At 36.3% G+C, this 23819-nt stretch overlaps 1 protein-coding gene across 3 annotated transcripts in view; it reads left to right on the forward strand.

Moving 5' to 3' along the window:
- The window catches only part of DTWD2 (DTW domain containing 2), a 169452-nt gene that overhangs the window by 141307 nt on the left and 4326 nt on the right, over positions 1-23819 (forward strand). For 2 of the 3 annotated variants that reach the window (XM_039244954.1, XM_039244951.1), the window contains exon 5: positions 21093-21221. The exons of the other annotated variant lie outside the window; for it this stretch is intronic. In XM_039244954.1, coding sequence (XP_039100885.1) covers positions 21093-21221 — 129 coding nt within the window. The remainder of the gene's footprint in view (positions 1-21092; positions 21222-23819) is intronic. 3 annotated transcript variants of the gene reach the window in all.

Below are 23819 nucleotides of genomic sequence, written 5' to 3' on the forward strand. Positions count from 1 at the left end.
TTGTTTTAAGCAGTTTTACTTAAATTCTTTTACTGTCAGGCTGACTTGTTGATAAGGAAATTGCCTTGCTGGTGTTACATATTAGCATTTACTGAGTAGTCTGCTAGGGGTCCACATTCCTTGACCTTTTTGTACTGTCAATAGTAAGCCTCATAACAGATGCAAAATTTATTTGGAGTCACATGGTATTGTGTGATTCAGAGCACTTCTGAAAAGCTCTACTGTCATATAAACTTTTTTCATAACTGTCACTAAGTATCCTCGTATAGAAACCACTTCTCTACTTGCTACCTTCTTAAATCCTAGGCATTTTCTATCCGTTAGAGAGCTCCTTCGCCAGAGGGCTTTCCTCAGTGGTGAGGAAGAAGTAGAGAAGAAACCAGGAAGCAGAGCTCCTGTCTGTCCTAGGAAGGGAATGTGCCTGGTTGGCCTGTCTGCTTGTTTGCTTATAGGTGTATGTATAAAGCAAAAGTTCATTCAAATCTTCATGTGTCCGGTCCTTGGTGAGGCACCGTAAGCACAAGATGAGGAGAGAGCAAGTCATCTTTTCTCGAGCAGCACCACTGAGGTGGGAGAGGCAGGCGCATAAATATAACTATACTGCGGTGCTCTGAGAACCATTGTAGTAGGTATTTGGGGAGAAGAGAAATATCACGTATCCCAGCAGGGGCAGTGATGGAAGGTTTCCTGGAGGAGCGGTATTGCCCACCTAAGGAATGTGTCAGGAGTTAGCCAGGAGTTAGCAGCACAAGGAAGGGCACTTCCACAAAGAGGGGAAAGTGGGAAAAGAGCGTCAGAGAAGAGAAACAGCATCATGTATGTAAGGAACTATAGGCAGATCCGGGTCTTTAGAAAATGAGGTACAAGTAATGAAATAGCAAGAAAAGATGCCAGAGAGTAGGAGTGAGCTTGGATTGGGACTTTTTAACAGCATCATTGGGATTAAAGCCTGGCATTATATACTGGAAAGATACTTTCCATTTTTTATTGAGTTAAAATACACATAACAGCATTTACTATCTTTATCATTTTAAGTGTACGTTTTTAAGTGTTTAATTTTCTTAATGTTTATTTTAAGAGAGAGACAGAGAGAGAGAGAGCATGGGCAGGGGAGGGCAGAGAGAAAGGGAGACACAGAGTCCAAAGCAGACTCCAGGCTCAGAGCTGTCAGCAGAGAGCCGGGTGCGGGGTTTGAACTTACCAACCGTGAGACCATGACTTGAGCTGAAGTCAGACACTTAACCCACTGAGCCTTCTTAATTTTAGATGGCAATAAACGATTTCATTTTGAAATACTGCAAAGTTCTGTGGTCACCTTAGTATCCAAAATCTTCTTTAAAATAGCAAAGTGTATATATACTGCCACAATAAGTCTGTGAAACAAACAACAACAAATATTTTAATAGCATATAAAAAGTAAGTTTGTTGCTCACAGGGTGAGCTGTGTGTATGCTAGGCAGCTCTGCTGGTCTTGGCTGGCTGGCTGGCTCTTGAATAGATAGGTCCCTGAATGTGATTAAGCTTTTCTCTACTTGCTTCTCACCCTGTGATCTATTCTAGGCATATTCTCATGATGATGGTGGTAGATACGTAAGAGGAAGCAAGCAAGTACTGAGATGCTCATTTATTTATTCCCTGTTATGGAGGAAAGACCCTTCTGTGTGCTCTATTCAATACCCTGTGAGTCCTGAGATTTCCTCTTATGGCTGGACGGAGCAGACACATACCCAGCCCAGTGTGTTAGCCAGGAGCCATTATCACTTATCCTTTTAGGTGACTGTGGTGTTTAAAATTCCTTAAGCATAATATGGAAAACAGTAACCATAAAGTAAAAGGTTGATAAATTTTACTTCATTAAAATAAGAACATGTAGTCATCAAGAGAAATTAGGGTGAACATGCAACTGATAGAAGGTATTTGTGATATATGTTATAAAGTATCCTATGAATCAGTAAGAAAGAGGAAGAATACTCACTGTTATAAAAATGGGAGTGCACACAAATACGTGTGCACGCACAGCAGGTTATCAAGAAGGAAAAAAAAGGTAAAAAAAAAGTTTACACACATAAATACATAAATACAAAGCAGGAACAGTCACTCACCTAGTTAGGGACAGAGTAAAGACTACTATTGAAATCTCTTAAAATTTTTAAACTTTTTATTTGAAGTTTTAATCAACTTTCAGACTTTTAAAATTACAAATCATATAACATAGATGTACAAGTTTGAACATTATCAGCATTGCCAGTATTATTAACTTTTTATGTTTGTAAAGCAGTTTACATTTTATAGAATGCATTGCCATACTCATTTTCATTTGGTCTTTCTCATAATTCTACTAAGCACAACAGATGAAACGGACACAGAAGTTATACATCTTGGTCAGGGTCATAAAGGTGTATTTGGTGATCCTAGGATTGTCCAATCCCTGTCCCAATCCCTTTTCTACTTCACATGTATATCTTTCTAAAAACATTCACAAGGGGCACCTGGGTAGCTCAGTTGGTTAAGTGTCCAACTTCAACTCAGGTGATGATATCACGGTTCGTGAGTTTGAGTCTTGTATCAGGCTCTGTGCTGACAGCTTGGAGCCTGGAGCCTGCTTCCGATTCTGTGACTCCTTCTCTCCTACCCCTCCCCTGCTCACACTCTGTGTCTCTCTCAAAAATAAATAAACATTAAAAAATTTTTTAAAAATAAAACAATCACAAACCCATTATTTCAAGATAATGTCAGATGGTGACTTTGCTAAGAGGTACAAGCCAGCCCATCTTCATTGTTGCAACAGGCAAGCGGTAAACCAAGATTGCTCTGGTATCCTGGGCTGGGATCCAAAATGAGGTCCTTATTAGTCATAATCACCTTTGTTTCACTCGTTCCTACTCCTGCCTAATAAGGTCCAACCACAGTCACCAGCAAATCATTCACCATTGGCATTTGTTAAAAATCCCTGAATGACGCCCTACCTGAGCTCTCCAGTTTGGTTAGCTTCCCAGAATTATTCCTTTCTTATAACTCTCAAGTTCTTTTTTTGGACCAAGCTTGTGCCATTTTTTTTTTCCTTTTAGTTAGATTTTTTTTTCCTTTAGAGACCTCTAAGCCTTTTCTCTACATGTATTTCTTTTAAAAAAAATTCTTTTTTAATGTTTGTTTTTGGGAGAGACAGAGAGTGAGTGGGAGAGGGGCAGAGAGGGAGACAGTCCAAAGCAGGCTCCAGGCTTTGAGCTGTCAGACCTGAGCTGAAGTCCGACACTTAACCAGCTGAGCCACCCAGGTGTCCCTACATGTATTTCTGTTGGGGCTTTTAAAAACTTTCTTTAAATAACAAAAAAAAATGCATACATATGCTTTTCTTTATTTGTAAAATGGATAATAAAATTCTCAGCCTCATTGCAATGGAAGTAAAGGATATAGGAGAGCTTTTTGAACTGACGAATTAAGTAGAAGAAAGAAAAAATACAAAATACACTGAGAAACTAACTTCTACCCTCTAGACTGGCAAACATTTAAAAAAGTCTGATGACATCAAATATGTTGGAGATGATGTGGAGCAAAAGGGATTCTTATTTATTAGTGAAGAGTGTATATAATATAACTAGTTTGAAACAGTCTGTCATTGTTTCAAGAAGAAAGTATAATCAGTACTTTGGTATTTGTTTTACTCCTGACTGTGTACTCTGGTGAAGTTTGTGCACTTTTGTACTGGGACACATAAACTGTTATTTTGTTTATAATAGCAAAAACTTAAAGAACTCAGGTGTTTCAGTGAATATATAAATTGTGACAGATTTGCAAACAGGGATACTTTCAGACAAATGAAAATGAATGGACTGCGGCTATAGCAATCAGTATGGGTGAATCCCTGAAATACTCAAAAAAAGATAAGTCACAGAAGAAAACTTGCCTTTTCTATAAAGTCTGAAAATACAGAAAGAAAGTTGAGCAGTGTCTTATTTAGGATACCTAAAAATAAGAGAATTACAACTTTATGGGAGTGATTATCTCAGAGGAGGTCAAGTTGATTAGGAGAACTTCTACTGTTTTACTATGAACATTCTTAAGTGAAATTGGATGTATGGATCTTTCTGTCTGTCTCTCTGTCAGTCAGTCTGTCTGTATTTTGGTGCATGTGTTGAGCATACTGAGGAGAATCTCCTGGGAGCGTCAGTCATTTTGGTTACATTCTGTTTCTTAAAAAGTTATTAGAAGATTCAGGGATGTCAGTTTTAGTCTTCTACTTCATAACTCAAATACTATATATTTTTTGTAGAAATTAAAAGTTTACAATTACATGTTAAAATTAAGGTGTTGGAAGAATAAATTCTATATAGTAAATAGTCATTGTCTCTGGGTCATGAAATTACAGAGTACTTTCACTTTTTCTATTATGCATTTCTAAATCTTACAGGTCTTTTATAATGAGCATGTAATTTTTTATATTTTGAAAAGACACTAATGATTATAGAGAGTAAGCTCAAATGCGAAATTTTTGTAATATATTGCTAATATAGTGACCTTGAGTTATACGCTATGCTATTAAGCTGTCATGGCAGACTTAATACTAAAGATTCTTGTTTCTGTAAATCACTAAGCCCAGTAATTATTTTCATTTCAGACTTTCAGATAAGCATCGTTATCTTTCCCCAGAATTTTGATAAGTCCAAATTTAGGAAGTTTTTTCTATACTGGTATAACATATAGCTAATTTTAGAAATAATGATGACCTCTGAGTGGTCAAAAGGCTATTCATATATGTATGCTATGTTGTTATAGATATAATACTTTAGTATCCACTCGTATATAATATCATTAAATGATTCCAAAAACCACTCACACTAAGTAAAAGTTTCTAAGTTTTGCAACAAATATCCTCTGTCTGCATGGCATGATTATTTTTAGGATTTTTTAAAAGAATCTTTAACCAAATATAAATGTGTTATTATGAAAAGTTAGGGTAAAAGATTATGAACATTATGATTTTAAGGAAACAAAATGTAAATTCTGTGGTTATTAAAAGAGAGTCTTTATGATGATTTAAAATGTATATTTAAAACAATTTTAACTTCTATAAAGAATGTTCAGTGTCTTAGAAACATATGAATGATATAACCATATAACACTAGCTTTCCATGATAGCAACTTGACACATACTTCTTGGGTTCACAGTTTAGAAGCTTTTGGTTTCTTCATTTTTATGGTAGAGAATAAATATGTATGTTTGTACATATATATGGTGATTAGACAAATAGTTGTAGAAAAGTTTTTCCTGACATGTTTTCTTTATATGACTAACAGTTAAAAAATTGCATGACATTTATTCTCTTTAGAATCTTTTTTCTCCAAATGAGTGCTCTAAAAATGTCACTTTGGATTAAAGTATAATGTTTGGAAGAAATAATTTATTTATGTTCTTGATGTAGATTTTAATAACATGCTGAGTTTACTCTGGTTGAGTTTTTCCTTTATCCCAAAATAAATTACTAAAAAGACTTAGATTTTGTATTATAGAAAAGTGTTAGAATTACATAGAATAAAGGAAAGTAATCCTTTTAATATTCCTAGAGAAGGATTGGATAAGCACACACATATTTTATAATTAAACACAGTTCATATTTGGTTTAAAAAGTCCTTAGATTTCTCAGCTTAAATGGAGGTGTATTCTTTTTTCTACACTATGAACAATTGGCTAGATTTCTAGTTTTTGTAGGATTTATGTGTCATCCGTGGGCTTTCTCTGAATTATAAACTTGTTAAATTCTCTCAAAGGAGATAAATTATGATTATTATTAGTTTTCCAATTTCAACTTTCTATGTAAAAATTAATAATTGGCCAAAGCATTTGTTTATTAGCTTTATAAGTTTAAGTCAGAAACAAATCCCTAATCTGTATATATAGATCTACTTTCCATTTCTCATTTCTGCATCTACTTCATTAGTAAAGTCACAGATCCCCCTAAATTTATGTATTTACTGCTGGGTTTGAATGCATAGCTATAGTTGTTTATTTTCTAATGATGATGATCACTGTTCACTCATTCAGTCAATATTAATTGAACCCCAGCCACTGTGAGGCTCACTGTTCTTGACATTAGAATATAGTAGTAAGTTAAATAGACAGTTCATGTCCTAATGGAACTAACATTGTGTGGAAAGAAAGGCAACTTAGATCAGTATATGATTGCAAATTAAACTTTCTGAATGGAGTATAAGGAGTGCTTCAAAATGGAGGTCTGATTGAAGCTGGGGACTCAGGAAGACCTCTCTAGCGTTTGAGAAGCAAAGGAGCTCAGCAAGAGCTGAACCTGACTGTAGTTAGCCAAGCAAAGCGAGGAGTGAAGTAATTTCCATACTTAGTCTGGCTGGTATGCAGTGACAGAGTAATGGGGGAGGGTGTGTTGTGTAATAGGTGACTTATAGACCACATGAAGGTTTTGCTTTGTGGCAAGCTGAGGATTTTCATCTGAGTAATAATGTGATCAGTGTGTGTGTGTGTGTTTACGAATCACTTGGCTGATACACAGAGAATGATTTACAATAAGACTCAAGTAGACACAAGATATATAGATAGGCATTTGCAGAGACTCAGGCTAGAAATAATGGTATCTTGGAATTGAGTACTGTCTTTGGAGAGAAAGTCATTTAAATGTAGAAGACATACTAATAGTTACAAAGATTTTGTGTCTATGTTTCTGGCTTAGAATGTTGACCTTGTCTAGTAGAAAAAGAACTAATTAATATAGATAGAGTTAGGTTCTCTCGATATTGTCAATAAATTAAACATACACAAACAGCTTTTATAGAGAGTGAGGAAGTGATGGGAATCTTAATTAGATAATAATAAGTTAAACTACAGGAGAAGCTTTCACTAAGCAGATGGTGAAAAACAACATAACAGTAAAGCACAATTTGTTAAATATTGCATATCATCATAGTTGATGCTTTCATTTTAACCAATGCTTTCCACAAAGAAGTGTGGAATTAACATGCCACTGTTTTTGCTTAACCATCTAATAGAATTTTTAAATTGCTTGAAAAGATGAATGATAAACTTTGGGAAAATTCAGTTTTGATTTAAAATCAGAATTGTTTTTCTTACTGAGTAGAAAAGAAATCCCTGTAATTTAATGAGAATTTTCCACTTCATATTACTTTTCCAGAGTCTCCTCATTCTCCCTTGCAGTTGCCATTGGTTTCACTCCTTTTAGGGGTGTGAATTATTCAGCTTTATATGTGTCACTGAAAATGCATTCATTTATTTTTTAAGTTTATTTATTTATTGAGAGAGAGAGAGAGGGGCGGGAAATGGCAGAGAGAGAGAGAGAGAGAATCTCAATCAGCCTCCACACTGTCAGCGTGGAGCCCGAAGTGGGGCTCAAACCCATGAAACCGTGAGATCATGACCTGAAACAAAACCAAGAGTTGGACACTAAACTGAGCCACCCAGGAGCCCCAAAATGAATTCATTTCTTAAGGTCCATATCTGACACTTATGTACATATTTTTCACACTACCAAGTTGACAGAATTATGCTCTCTCTGAGGGGAACATATTGTATCATTAATGACTATTACTCAGGACTTTATGTTGTCCAAATTGTGTTTGAATGGATTTATTTAAGAAATACCAGTTCAGTTTTTGGATTTCACTAGCTTTCTTAAATACTCTGAGAAAGTAATGACCAGAGCAAGTATAGGCTATAACTAACATCTCAACATGTTGACTACACTTGAGTGGACAGTAGTCTTAATAAAATTAAATTCCATAACACCACAAAATATAATGCGTGTTGTATTTCTCTTAGCACCCTTTCAGCTGTCAGATAGAGTGGTCATTGATATATGACTTTTAAAAACTTACTTCTCAATCAATAGCCAAGGATAATCCTGGCACTCTTTAGACTGACAAGAAGATAGAGATTCAGGGTCAAGGTTTGGCTGATTATTGTTCTCTAAGTAATAGTGAAATAATGCTATGTTTGCGTGTATATCTATTTGACATTGCATGTGCAGCTTTTTTCACTTGGCTGTACAACGAAGAGTGGAAAGAATATACATGAGATTTAATCAGGGCCCTGACAGTGTTTACCTGAGTGTGGGAGACAATGAGAATCCAAGAATTTTAGAACTTGAAAGAATCTCAGAAATAGATTTAAATCAGTTATTTTATTTATTAGGAAAGGGAGACCCTATAAAGTCAGTAGCCTACCCAAGGTCACGCAGCTAATTACTATCCTCTGTTTTCTATTGATTTAGTGTTTTGTATAGCAGAGAAAACTTCTAGTGATAAGGGAGAAGTATTTATTGAGCTAAAGTTCATCATGAGAATTTTTAACAACATGTTTTATTTTAAGATGCATATAAAGCATGTTTAGAGACAAGAAATACTTAATCCTATTGTAACTACCATTCAAGTCAAGAAATAGAACATTGTTGGGGCACCTGGGTGGCTCAGTTGGTTAAGTGTCCGACTTCGGCTTAGGTCATGATTTCATGGTTCGTGTCGGGTTCTGTGCTGACAGCTCAGAGCCTGGAGCCTGTTTCAGATTCTGTATCTCCCTCTCTCTCTGACCTTCCCCTGCTCATGCTGTCTCTCTTTCTCTCTCAGAAATAAATTTAAAAAAAAATTAAAAAATTTAAAAAAAAGAAATAGAACATTGTTGGCACCCCAAAAGCCTCAGGGCCACTTTCTGCCACATGTCACTACCTCCTTCACTACTCTTCTTTCTTACCTCCAGAGGTAATAATATCTTGACCCCTATCATAATTATCTCTTTGTTTTTTATTTATAGATATATATGTTCCTAAATGATACATTTTTGCCTAAGTTTTGAACTTTTTATAAGCTACACCATAGTACAGATGTTCTCATATATTGTTTTTCTTCAATATTACATCTTTACGACTCATCCATGTTGTTTTACATACCTGTACTTTGCTCATTTTCATTGCTATATAATCCATTATGTGGCGATATCACTGTGCATTCTTCTTTTTTTAAGTGTATTTATTTTTGAGAGAGAGGGAAAGAGAGAGAGAGATAGCGAGAGAACAAGAGAGCACAAGCAAGACGGGGCGGAGAGAGAGAGGAGACCCAGAATCCGAAGCAGGCTCCAGGCTTTGAGCTGTCAGCACAGAGCCTGATGCAGGGCTTGAACTCACAAACTGCGAGATCATGACCCGAGCCGGAGTTGGATGCTTAACCGACTGAGCCCCCCAGGAGCCCCTGTCATTGTGCGTTCTATTGTTGATGGACTCTGGGGTTGTTTTCAGCTTGCATTTCTTACGAGAAGTGATGCCCTGAATGTTGTTGTGCATATAACTCGATGCACATATGCAAGAGTTCTCTCAGTGTACACCTAGAAATGAAAGGTATGGGTCATTGGTTAAGCATGATTTCCGTTTTACTAGAGTTAACTAAAGTGTTAAGAAGTGACTGTAACTGTTTATGTTCCCAGCAGAGGTGTTTGGCAGTTGTTCTCTCTAACACTTTGGTGAGGTCCATGTTATAAATTTTCTGCCAATCTGATGAGCATATAGTAGCTTCTCATTTGGTTTTGATTTATTTTTTTCATGATTATTAATTTGGTTTAACCCCATTTTATATGTGTATTAGCCACTTAGATGTCCTCTTTGTTGTAGTGCTTATTTTTTAAAATTTTTATTTTTTAATTTTCATTAATTTTATTATTCTTATTCTTTTTTAAAATTTAAATCCAAGTTAGTTAACATGTAGTGTATTATTGGTTTTAGGGGTAAAATTTAGTGATTCTAACAGCCAGTGCTCATCCTAACAAGTTTGCCGTCAATGCCCCTCACCCTTTTAGCCCATCCCCCCACCCAACACCCTGCCAGCAAACCTCAGTTTGTTCTCTGTATTTAAGAGTCTCTTCTGGTTTGTCTCCCTCTCCGTTTTTATCTTATTGTTGTTTTGTTGAAGTGCTTCTTAACATCTCTTAACCATTTTTATTTTTCTCTCTTGGCTTTTTGAGTCTCATTCTTACTTGTTTCAAGGAATTCTTCATATATTTTGGATCTGAACCATCATTTGGTAGTTGTGTATATTGCAAATATATTGTGTTTTCACTCTTTTTATACTGTGTTTTGTTAAATCAAATTTTATAATTCAATTTTAATGCTGTTAAATTTCTCAGTGTTTTTTTTTAAGTTGATGTCTTTTGTGTTACAACATTCATTCTTACCTCTCTCTCATATTCTCATGTTATCTTCTAAAAGTTTGGAGTTTTATCTTTTATGTTTGTATTTGATCTACCTGTAATGGATTTTTCTGTTTGGTGTAAGCTGTGGGTCTGATTTCACAAATGGGTCTGACCCATGTGACTACCTGGATGTTTGCACATTTACTGTCCCAACACCATTCACTGAAATTGCCGGTACAAAACTGTCTGTGTCGGAGCGCCACCTCTGTCGTGTGTCACTTGTGCACCCCTGTGAGAGTATGTGTCTAGGCTTTAACTTCTCTGTTGGTTGGTATGCCTGTACCTGCTTCACAGTGCTGTGATGAATGTTGCTTTAGCCTACATCTAACTGGTAGAGCATGTTCTTCTGCTGGGTTCTTCCAGAATATCGTGGTATTTTTCCTCTTTGCGTTAACATATGATTTCAGAATCAGTTTTATGAAACCACACAAAAACTTCTTCAGATTTTTATTGAGGTTTAGTTGACTCATAAGTCAAATTTTGGGAATCACCATCTGTACAATATTTAGTTTTCCATGCTATGAACATAGTGTATGTCTCCTTTTATTTAGGTTTTTCTGCAATGTTGCTTAGTAAAATACAGAATGCATTTGGTTCAGTTGTACACAAAATGTCAAAATTATTATTTATAAATCAACCCAGGTCTTAGAAGTTCTGATACTCTGCAACCTGTAATTTCTTACTGTTTAGGTATCTTGTACTCTATATTGTTCAAAGGAACATAGCATCCTGTTGTTAACCAAGTCTTTTTTATATCTGTCTGCACTGTTGCAAAATCAATTAAACATCACAGATAAGTCACATGTGTGCAGAGGTGGAGGAAGGTGAGAAAATATGCTGAAAACATTAGGCAGCTAGGGTAGTCATGCAAGATCATGCAAGAAATGGACATTTTTTCTTTTAAAACTGATTTTTAAAAAAATACTAATGTTTATTTATTTTTGAGAAGCAGAGGGAGACAGAGTGTGAGTGGGGGAGGGGCAGAGAGAGAGGGAAACAGAATCCAAAGCAGGCCCCGGGCTCTGAACTGTCAGCACAGAGCCCAACACGGGGCTTAAACCCACAAACTGTGAGATCAGTACCTGAGCTGAAGTCAGACACTCAACCAATAGAGCCATCCAGGCACCCCTAAAAGTGATTTTCAAAAATTCTTACAAATTTCTGGTCTGTCTTTTCTCTTATGTAGGGTTGTGTGGGGATGTTTTAAGAAATATTTAAAGATGGGGTGCCAGACCTAATAACTTCAGTGATGACTGTGATTGCACTTTTTAATGAAGCTTAGCTCATGCACTTAAAAGGTGAAAGAGTAAAACTCAGATATTTTCCTTGTCTGCAAATATATTTTTAGTGAAAATATTTCTGTATTTCTTTATTTTTACAGGCTTATAACTCTAGGAATATTTTATTTACCTGTCAAAATAACTTGTTCTTCTCTGTTATTCAGTAAAACTTTTCTTCTTGTTCTTTCTCCTGCTTCTGAGACTACTTTCTGTCTACCTGTTCCATAGCTTTCCTTCTTCCATCCCATGAAAGTTGACTTCTCTCTCTGTCCTAAATTCCATCTCATCCCTCACCGTTGGCCAGGCTACTCACGTGGCCTTACTGTAGTAAAGCTGAGAGCTTCACCCTTACTCGTTAGATTAGGAAGGAAGCATTGGGCACCACCAGCTCTGCCATCCTCATTCCCATCAATAGCAGCAGCAGCAGCAGCACCATCCTTATCAACATTTGTGCCTATTTTGAGTGCTTACTGTATCCAGGTATTGCTCAACACTTCATATATAGCAGCTCCTTAAAGCTGTTAATGTTTTAGGCTCCAAAGCCTCAAGAAACCTGCTGGAGGTCATACAATTTTTCTGTAGATTTAAAGGTAGGTGTGTCTGACTTCCCATCTCATGCTTTTAGTTGTGCTTCCCTGCCTCCCAGTTCATACACATTATTTTTTTATAAATTGTTCAATATTTTATTAATAACACATTTTGTACAGTATAAATTTGGAATAGAGAAGATCTTGGGTCAAACTTGAATCTACCTCTTAAAATGTAACATTGTGTAAATTAATAGAGTCTTAAACTCATTTTTTTAAAAAAGCAAGCTTATTTGAAAGAGTTTCAGATTTATAGAAAAATTGGGAAAATAATCCAGAGAGTTCCCATATACCTTGCACTCAGTTTCCTCTTTTGTTAGTATCTGTTAAAAAATAAGCTGTGACAGGGCACCTGGGTGGCTCAGTTGGTTGAGTGGCTGACTTCAGCTCAGGTCATGATCTCACTGTCCGTGGGTTCGAGCCCCGCATTGGGCTCTGTGCTGACAGCTCAGAGCCTGGAGCCTGCTTCTGAGTCTGTGTCTCCCTCTCTCTCTGACCCTCCCTTGATTGTGCTCTGTCTCTCTCTGCTTTTCAAAAGTAAATAGACATTTAAAAAATTTAAAAAAAAGATAAGCTGAGACATGTTAAAATTTTTGAGTTCATTTCAGTAAAAATCTGTTAGATTCAAGGAGCGCTAAACCAGAAGTGGTTCAAATTCTACCAGCACGACCTGTGGAGAGACTTTTTTTAAACTTATTTTTTAATTTGCATCCAAGTTAGCATATGGTGCAACAGTGATTTCAGGAGTAGATTCCTTACTGCCCCTTACCATTTAGCCCATCCCCCTCCCACAACCCCTCCCTGTTTCTCTCCAGCAACCCTCTGCTTGTTTTCCATATTGAAGAGTCTCTTACGTGTTATCCCCCTCCCTGTTTTTATATTAAGTTTGCTTCCCTTCCCTTATGTTCATTTTTTTGTATCTTAATGTCCTCATGTGAATGAAGTCATATTATATTTGAGAGACAAATGCTTTTAATCAATAAAATATTATACAATTTAACACAGTAAATTTTAAAATAAACATGTTAGGTGGCAAATGAATTTATGAAGTAATGATATAATGTGTGCTTTATTTCACACTTGGGCTAATTGTTGATTCATTTTTCTAGATCCATTTATGAAGCCATAACAGCTTTTGAAATGGATAGAACTGCTAATTGTTTTTTTTTTGTTGTTTATTTATTTTTGAGAGAGAGAGAGCAAGCAGTGCAGAGGCAGAGAGAGAGAAAGAGAGAGAGGGAATCCCAAGCAAGCTCCTCACTTCCAGCACAGACCCAACATGGGGCTCAAACCCACAAACCGTGAGATCATCACCTGAACTGAAATCAAGAATTGGACACTCAACTAACAGAGCCACCCAGGCACCCCAAAAATGCCAATTCTTAAATGAAGTTTATTTTTTGTGAGAAATGTTTGACTAGCAAGGCATTATAAGCTTGACATTATTTAGGTAAGGCTAGTTTGCTCATCAGTTTCTCATATCCTAAATAAGTTTCTAATGTAAGTTTCTTGATAAAGGATATAAACAGATAGAAACCTAACACAGAATACATAACTGTAAGCCTATTTAATTTGGACAATTTTTTGAATGTTTATTTATTTTTGGGAGACAGAGACAGACAGACAGAGCATGCGCAGGGGAGGGGCAGAGAGAGAGAGGGAGACACAGAATCTGAATCAGGCTCCAGCTCCAAGCTCTCAGCCCAGGGCCTGGCATGGGGCTCAAACTCATGTGAGATCATGTCTCACAGTGAGATCTCACAGTGTGAGATCATGACCTGAGCCTAAGTCTGACACTCCAATGAATGAGCCACCCAGGTACCCCTTAAGTTGGATAATTTGAGTTTCAGTCGATATTACAAAAGTTACTTTCTTTAGCATGTTCAACTGAGACTTGTCTTTATTAATTGTTTTTGGAAAAAATAGGAATTGGGACAGCAGAAAGTAATGCAATGACTTGTTATCTATAGTGACATTCTTTTTTGGCATTGTTTAGTAGCTAAAGTTTTATTAGTTTACTGAAATCACTCTGAAGTTACTATAGCCAATAATCTTTGCTTTGGTGTCTCCATTAATTCTTTTTTAAAAGAGGAAGCTTAGAAATTCAAATAAAATTTTGTTTTATTTAATTATGAGAAATTATTATATTTTAGCATTATTTTAAACTTGAGGATAATTTTCTGAATTCAAAAAATGTTTAAAGAATAATCATGTCCCAGAACAAGGAGATGGACTGTTCGACTTCTAAAGATTATTTCCAATTCTGTGATCTCATGAATCTCTGTGTTTGTACTTTGCTTTCGGATATATTTCCATGTCTGTCATTCCCAGTGACTTCAGATATTGGCAAAATTGGAAGCTTTGTGAAAGACAGTGGTAGATTAAATATGTTTATTAACAAGAAAAGCAGTGATTAAGATAATATGGCTAAATATTAAGAGAATTCACTTAAAAGAATTTTAGTTTTGTATCATTATTTAAAGTTGCTCAAATTTGAAATTTGTAATTGCTTAATTTTTAGGCTCATCAATTATTTATTTGCATTTTTAACAAAAATTTCTTTAATGTATTTTTAAAACAGCTTTATTAAGATACATTTCACATACCATATAATTCACCTGTTAAAAGTGTACAATTCAAGATTTTTTGTTTTTTTTTCTATTTTTTTAAATTGTATTTTGAGTTATAACACCTTTTTTACACATTTATAACCACTTATAAAACACAGGTCTTAATTAATATGAGTTGATAACCAAAACCAAAGAATAATTAAACGTTAGATGCATATTCTATGGGTCACATTTGACCTTTACTCTTTCTACTATTTTTTAAAAGTCTATTTATTTTTGAGAGAGAGCCAGGGAAGGGGAGAGAGAAAGAGGGACAGAGGGTCTGATACATCTCTGTACTGACAGCAGTAAGCCCGATGTGGGGCTTGAAGTCACAGCTTGAACTCATGGCTTGAAATCATGGCTCGAACTCATGGCTCAAGGTCATGACCTGAGCTGAAGTCTGAAGCTCAACCGACTGAGCCACCCAGGCGCCCCTGCTCCTTCTACTTTAAACTGCCATTTCTATCACTGCTTTAGAGAAACCTGAGAAAAGATAGGAAATTTTATTCAACCCCTGACCCTAAGACAAGTATCTATTAGAACCCTCCAGGCCTAAATTTCAGTAAGTTCCACCAGAGGGCAGTTTTCTAGGTTGACATGAAAGTTTTTGTATGTTGGAGAATTAACAAACAAACTTTATTTATCATTTTGATGTATAAGAAAGTGCTAAGTTTTAAACCAAATCTATTGTACAAGTTGTTTGTTGTTGTTGTTTTGGAAATAGATTTTCCTGTAGAAGTTCTGTTGTAAAATGAAGTTTCTCAAACCGTCCTGGGAAAAAATAACTTCAATAATCATGTATTTTGGAAGTAACACTAATGATACCATCTCATCTGTAACTAATGCCTATTTTGATCTTATTTTTATCCTATCTCCTGAGTCTCAACATGAATCCTGGAGTCTCTACCCTGTGAACGAGTTCTGCAGGGTTCACATGTGGTGGGGCTGGATCACATTGTGGACACTGATGTTCATGAGGAACTTTCACACTTGGGTCAGAGAAGACGCCTCCTTCTGTATCAGTGTTGTTAAAACTATGTTCGGAAGAACCCTAAAATTCCTGAGGGGGTGACTTAGTCTTGCTTTACAGAAGAATGGCTTTATTTGTTTTACGTGTTGAGGTTCGCCTAACCTTAAATATGAGCCTTAAATATGGTGATAGAGTTCCTCCCTTGAGTAAGATTTTATAGATTTGCCTATCTGCTCCACCATGACTGATTTTAGAACCTTCAGTTCCTTAACTTCACCCTCTGTAGTTCAGTTTCCTCCTCCGTACAGAAGGGCTCATAATAGTACTTACTTCACAGGGTCTGTGTGAATCTTACAAGAGAGGCGAGTACATTATCTGAAGGACACTTAGTGTCCAGTAAACACCTAAAACTTTGAACGTATGTGGCTCAGTCTGCCTCAGACCTGGCAACTGTCTGATACGAAAGTTGGGCCCTTCCAGTGACTAGATCGCATTGTTGAAATGAACTGAGGGAATGACAGGAACACAGGGGATTGAAAGATTGAGGCTAGGAGAAAAGATGTTGTGCCTCTATCTCAGGGGTTTGCTCATAAGCTCACATGAAGCATCCTGCTTGTGGAAAGTCACAGAAGAAAGGCTGCTGCAGAAAGGAGGGTGTTTATGTGTATCTTCCAGGGGTGAAGACTTCAGGATACCACTGAACGGGAGCTTGTTCTGGCCTCTGCCCAACTATAGGTGTTTCCGAACGCCTGGAAAGTAGATTGCTTTTCGTAGAAACCTGTGAGCAAGCTGATCAAGTGATTAGAAAGTTTTGTGACTCTTAATAATTGGGAAGCACAATACTTTTATGGAGTAATGACACTTGGCTTAAAACAGCCTGAGCACAGATAACAAATAATCACCATCAAATTATACAACTATAACATTTGTGGGGATGGGAGGTATGAGTTAAAGTTTTAATTTTAAGGTCTTATTTTAGCTTATTTTGTTTGATAAAAGAATTAAATTAATACACATGATAGTAAATTATTTTAAAAATGCCTGTTACATTATTCAGAGATGCCATGGCATGTTATTTCCTTGGATAACATGTTTACTTATTTTGTGGCCCTAAAAGCCATTACGAAACCACTGCACATGCTATGTCACCCAGATTTTTAATGATATAAGCCACTTATGACAAAAGAGCTAAAGATCTACTTAGGAAGGAGACATTTGAAAACCCCTTTCTGAAGGCATCTGAGCAGTGACTATAGCCATCAAACTATTATCTGGTATTCCATTTTTTTCTTTTATTTTTAAATTTAGTTATTTATTTTGAGAGAGAGAGAGAGAGAGGGAGGGAGAGAGAGGATGGGAGAGGGTTGAGAGAGAAGGAAGCAGAGAATTCCAAGCAGGTTCTGTGTTGTCAGTGCAGACCCCGATGTGAGCTTGATCTCACAAACCATGAGATTGTGACCTGAGCCTATAAATCAAGAGTTGGATTCTTAACTTACAGAGTCACCTAGGTGCCCGTGTTATCTGGTATTCTTATATGTAAAGTATATATATTTAAGATTTAATGGAAGAGAAGAAAGGCATTATAATAACAAGAGTTTCCAGAAATACTAATTTTAGCCAATTCAGAGAGTCAGTGTAATAGACTAAATGGAGAATCTAGAACTGGAAGAGTTTCTTTTTAAAAATTTTTTAATGTTTATTTATTATTTTTGAGAGCCAGACTGAGAATGAACAGGTAAGGGACAGAGAAAGAAAGATACAGAACCTGAAGCAGGTTCCAGGCTCCAAGCTGACAGCACAAAGCCTGACATGGGACTCGAACTCACAAACTGTGAGATCATGATCTGAGCTGAATGAAGTCAGACACTTAACCAAATGAGTCACCTAAGTGCCCCAAGTTGGATGTTTCTAAAATGGGAGTTATAGTATAGGCTCACAGTCCATACTAATAGAATTCTAAACCAAGCACTGATTTTCCTGTTCCTCAAGAAAAAGGTACATCAAGAGTACTCAAACAATCTAAACCCACAGAGAACCAATTTCTAGAAAGATCCAAATTACTGAAGCATTCTTTGAATCAGCATGGCTTCTAATGTTTGGAAATTAAATTTCTATATAAAAATTATTTGATATATTAATAATATAACAATAATATTTATTATATTATGGCATGTAATTATTAACATAGTTAATTAGATTGTGATATGTAATTAATATATAACCATTGTTAATAATATATATTATATGTGAATTTAGGATTAGGTTTTAACACTCTCAGGTCCATGCATCTGGTTTTTATCAGTAAATAGGGACTGAGAAATGAAATAATTTTATTGAAATTAATAGACTATTGTCAGGTTTGATATAATAATCCTGGTCTTTTCTAGAAAATATTTTTAAAATATTTATTTATTTTTGAGAGACAGAGACAGAGCACGAGTGGGAGAAGGCCAGAGAGAGAAGGAGACACAGAATCTGAAGCAGGTTCTAGGCTCTGAGCTAGCTGTCAGCACAGAGCCCGAAGAAGGGCTTGAACTCACAAACTGTGAGATCATGACCTGAACTGAAGTCAGATGCTTAACCGACTGAGCCACCCAGGCTCCCCTAATCTTGGTCTTTCAATAGAGCCTCATACTTTCATCAAATATTAATTTTTTCTTTTCTGAGAATGGTTACTTTTTCCTTGGATTTCCTTGGATTTCATTTACTTATTTTTGAGAGACACAGAGAGAGCATGAGTGGGGGAGGGGCAGAGAAAGAAGGAGACGCAGAATCTGAAGCAACCTCCAGGCTTTGAGCTGTCAGCACAGAGCCTGTCGTGGGGCTTGAACCCATGAACCATGAGATCATGACCTGAGCCGAAGTTGGACACTCAACCAGCTGAGCCACCCAGGTGCCCCTTCCTTGAGCTTTTATTTAAGAAGACAAGTCACTTTCTGACAAACTATTTATTATAATGCCTGTGACTTCTCAAGTCACAGATGGATCGACAGGATTTTTGTTCTTACTCACCATATCAAGTGTGATGAAGGTGATATAGCACATCTGCATGCATAATAGACACCATGACAAGATCCCACTAACATGCTCTAATAACATGTATGTTAATCATATTACAGATTTTGGGTATTTACTCTTTTAACTTATCCAGTTACTGGATAATTCCTGGAGAGATAATTTGTGAGGACATTGTGAAGTCTTCTAACATTTAATAAATTTCAAATTCTGAGTTTTCATGCAGTCATGTGGGCCACAGTAAGAAGTAAAGCTACTCACTGAAATAAACTTCTTTTTGATTTATTTTTATATTTTTTAATTTTGGTTTTTACAGACTTCTTTTTTAAAAATCAAATTTGTTCCAATAAACAAAATTCACTGTGAATTTTGCATGTTTCCCAAAGATTTTGTTGTAATCAGTTGTTTATTATAAATTTCTCCAGTGATGGAATTGAATACTGAAAGCAGTAGTTGGCTGCGCTCGGTTTTCTAGTTGACCTGATGGCATATCAAAGTGGTTGGTAATTATGGTTAATCAGCATTATGAATTATTCTTACAGTTGTTTAATCATGGGCTTTCTTTGATCATTGCACATGTTTCTCAACCATTTTTCTCCATCTCCTTCCCTCTCTGCATCTGTTTTCCATCTTTTTACATTGGTAGAAATGTAGAGTAATTTTAAAATGATTTTATCTAAAATGTTATTAAATGTTTTAAAGAATGTATTCCAAAATTAAACACATTCTGTAGGGAATCTTTTATGATTATTATGTATGTATGTAAATTTCTTTGAGAGAAAGAGAGCATGTGTGCAAGCAGGGGAAGGGAAAAGTGGAGAACAGAGGATCCACAGCGGGCTCTGCACTGACAGCAGAGAGCCCGATATGGGGCTTGAATTCATGAACCACGAGATCATGACCTGAGCTGAAGTTGGACACTTACCCACTTAACTGAGTGAACCACCCAGGCGCCCATGTAGTGAATCTTTTATGATGCCTCCCTTTGCTTTTCTCCCTCTCTCTTCTCTTGCCTTTCTATTACACTCCTCCATGTCTTCCCCCATCTGAGGAGAGAAAGGATACAAGTTGTAGAGAATTCTTTAAACAAAATGCCTTCAGACTAGAAGAACCATTTTTCTCATCATGGGGTGACTGCATGAGAAACAAAGGAGGAAGAGGACTGAAGGACAAGGGTCCAGGGATGGGAGAGTTTTAATGCTGTAAAGGAATGAAAGACTCTTAGAACTTCAAAGATACTAGAAAATGAGAGACAATACTTGATTTTATTAACTTAACTATTTGGTAAGAGTTAGACACCACTACTTCATTCCACATGCTTACATATTTTATGAGTAAAAACTTGAGTTCTCATCTACCCACACATCCTTAAATGTGATTCTTTTCAGAATGTGGGCTAGGAATATGGTTTTATGAGTGTGAGATTGCTTGAGTTTCATTTAATTAAAATAGGAATCAGAAGGCCAGAATGTTGACATTTGATTTTCTATTGCTTTTCCCATGTCTGACTGTCAGTCATCAAGGTGTCACTCAGCTTGATGTGTGTGCGTGCACACACATCTATTTATACACATTCACCCCCATGCAGACATACACCTGTCAGTTTATATTAAGAAACAATCGAAGCATAAACCATAAAATAACAAACCCAATTGTCAGTTCTCAAAGGTGATTAAATTAATTTCACTTTCACTACAATGCATAACGGTTTCATTTGCTCCATATTTTCCCCATTTGGTGGTGGCAGTCTTTTTGATTTTAACTGTTCTAGCAAGTGTGAAATGTTATCTCATTGTGATTTTGATTTGCATTTAGTCACATTTAGTTGCATTTGCACTGTTACATGTACCTATTTGCCTTTCTTATATTTTCTTTTGTGTGGTGTCTTTTCACATTTGTGCCCCCTGGAAAGGGGTTATTAGTCTTTTAATTTCTGATTTGTAGGAATTTGCATATATTCTGAATATATTTTCATTGTGAGATATATGTGTAACTGTCCTCTGACTATTTAACAGTAACAATATCTAAAGGTATTATGTATAGACGATACTGATATATTTAATGTTTCTAAACTGGAGATTTTGGAAGGAAGTAAATTAGTATTTAAAATGCATACTTTATAATTTTTAAAAAGCTTTTTAAGTTTACTTATTTATGAGAGAGAGAGAGAGACAGCACAAGTGGGGGAGGGGCAGAGAGAGAGACAGGGAGACACAGAATCTGAAGCAGGCTCCAGGCTCTGAGATGTCAGCACAGAGCCCGACGCGGGGCTTGAATCTATGAGCTATGAGATCATGACCTGAGCTAAAGTCAGACGCTCAACTGACTGAGCCAACCAGGAGCTCCCACAGACTTTATAATTTTAAATTTAAAACAAAACTTACATTCTGTTATTCTGTGTTTTGGTTTCAGGTGCAGTTAAAAACTAGCTTTTCTAGTCAGTATGTCATTCGGATGCAACCGACTAATAGGTGCCTTTCTACACTGGAATGTGCAGCTGCTGCTCTTTCCATTTTGGAGAAAAATAATTACATACAGGAGGTATGTCTTTGGAAGGTTATATAGTTTTTGAAAGCAGTTTGGTTAGATTTCATCTAGAAAATTTATTTATTTATTTATTTATTTATTTATTTTAATGTTTTATTTATTTCTGAGAGAGAGAGAGACAGCGTGAGCAGGGGAGGGTCAGAGAGAGAGGGAGACACAGAATCTGAAGCAGGCTCCAGGCTCTGAGCTAGCTGTAAGCACAGAGCCGGAGGCAGGGCTCGAACCCACGAACTGTAAGATCATGACCTGAGCCGAAGTCGGACGCTTAACCAACTGAGCCACACAGGCGCCCCTCATCTAGAAAATTTAGAAATGCATAATGACCTGTGAAATTTGCAGCTTTGGTGTCAAATAGAGTGTATCTGTGATAGAAATTTGTGTACTGTTACAACCTCTTTCCTCCTCTGGTGTTTTTCCATGTTAGTTCAGCATCCAGATTGCATTATTTAAATATTCATTGTAAGCTGTGCAAACAGCATTTATAATAAGCTAAATTGCTTATAAGTAGCACAACATTAAATACAGGGTTTTTTTTTTTTTTGGTTAGATTTTTCTTTTATTATTTTGTATTTCTCTTTGAGGATTTTGTGTTTTCTTATACACAACTTTTTTTCTTTTTAATTAAAAGAATATTTTACAGCAACTTTTATTTTGCATTCGTGGTTTTATTTGAGCATGTACCGACTTACTGTGTATCTTATTAACTACTTGCTTAGAGCATAAAGAAGATAATTTTTTGAGAAAAAAACACCTGCAGAATATGAAAAGGGTATAACCTGCAATCATCATTTTATTTAATTTTCATGAAAGCCTGATGATTTCATATATAATTAATCATCACTAAAGAATAATGTTCAGTGAGTCCACAAACATCTCAGTCTTTTGGGACATGTAGGAAACTTTGCACTTAAGGCAAAAGAAAAATGAATAGCAAAATAAAAAATTGTTACAGATTTTTAATCACTAAAATGGTTAGTGATTTTTGTGATTAGTAATCACTAAAATGGTTGGGAAGGTTTTTGATAAATACAACTTAAGAAGATAAGTCAGAAGATAATGAGCGTAACTAAATGGATTTTTATAACTCTCCCTTCTGATGAGCGTGCACGTGCACACGCACACACATGCACACACAGACTTACACACACACACGCACACATACACACAGTACTTATTGCTGCTTCCTATCGCTCTCTCTCATTATACACTCTGGTTACTATTATTATAAGAGTGTGCCTTGGTCATAAAGGAATTTTCATTGATGGATTAAAAAGCTCAGGTCAGAGAAACTGAATTAGTTACCAAGTAAAAGAACAAAAGATCCCCAGAGCAAGGAGCGTGAAAGAATGCCAGAAGCAAGCCTTGAATTGCTTTTTTTCTCTTTCCTACCCTAAGCTATGGAAAATGCCAGAGTTGGAGACTTTCCTTTTTTTGAAAGAAGTAGGCTTTCATGAGTAGGTTTTTTTCTGTGTATATCTGTCTAAGTAGACTTTGTACTGGGTCTAGGCAGTTTCTCTTTCACTGTTCTCTCTCCTTTGAGAAAAAAAAAAAAAATCATGAGGAACCCTAGATCTTTATCCCAAATAAGCAGAGAGTGTTTCTCGTCTTTTTCCCCCCTCCGTTCTAACCTTAATCATCTGCTCCCATGTACCTAGCCATTGACACAGCACTTAATATACCTCTATAGTAATTTCTCTCTTTTGTTTATACGTTCTTGAGCACAAATAATATACTGTTTTTAGGTATCTTAAAAGAAAGGTGACCCTGAGCACTGTTGTTTAAACTTGCATTTTGTACAGTCTCTGCATTTTGCTTTTTGTTGATCTAAAGCTCTAGGATCAGCTGACATCAGACCAAGGACCCATTAAAAGCTCAAATCTTGGCGGGGGAAATGTGATATTCTTTGGCTTTGGCTTTGAAACTTTATCTCCTCTCCTTCTCTGGGTTCTGAAGAGAATGATCTGTGGATTTATATGTCTTATTCCTACAATTGGAATCAGACCATTTCTTCAGTTCTAAACAGAAGCTTTAATGTTCTTAGTGGTGGTGGATTTCATAACATCGTAATCCGGTAAGGGCTGGGGTTTGGGATGGGATTTGTCCTGCTACTGCTCCTCCCTTCCCGGCTTTATAAGCTATATGATTCTGGTATCAGTGTACTGTTACAGCAGGGAAGCTTATCTTAGGTTGTGAGTGTAATGTCTGATAACAGGCAAAGTTCAAGATACTAAAGGTGACAGGATCCTTCAGCTTTTGTTATTGTTGTCTATGGATCAATCCCAACTCATGGTGAGGTCCTAAAGTTCTCATTCTGTTTGCTTTGGTCACCAGGAGTAGTCATACTTCAGTGACCAGGGCTAGAAAAAGCATGTTGGGCAATCAGATTTGGGATTTGGAAGGTGCTGATAAGATTATTGGCTGGAGCCTGAGCTGAAGAAATGCATAATGGAACATCTCACATTGCTTGTTATTCCAGCTGACCAAAGATTAGCTTTCTCAGTGGGGGAATCCCAAGTCCAGCATGTTCACATCTAGCTACAATTAAAAAAAATATATACCAGTTCATTCCCCTGAGAAATACAGTTATCGGCT

The sequence above is a fragment of the Hyaena hyaena genome, unplaced genomic scaffold (genome assembly GCF_003009895.1).
Source record: "Hyaena hyaena isolate Hyena2069 unplaced genomic scaffold, ASM300989v1 scaffold_250, whole genome shotgun sequence".
Classification (NCBI taxonomy): domain Eukaryota; kingdom Metazoa; phylum Chordata; class Mammalia; order Carnivora; family Hyaenidae; genus Hyaena; species Hyaena hyaena.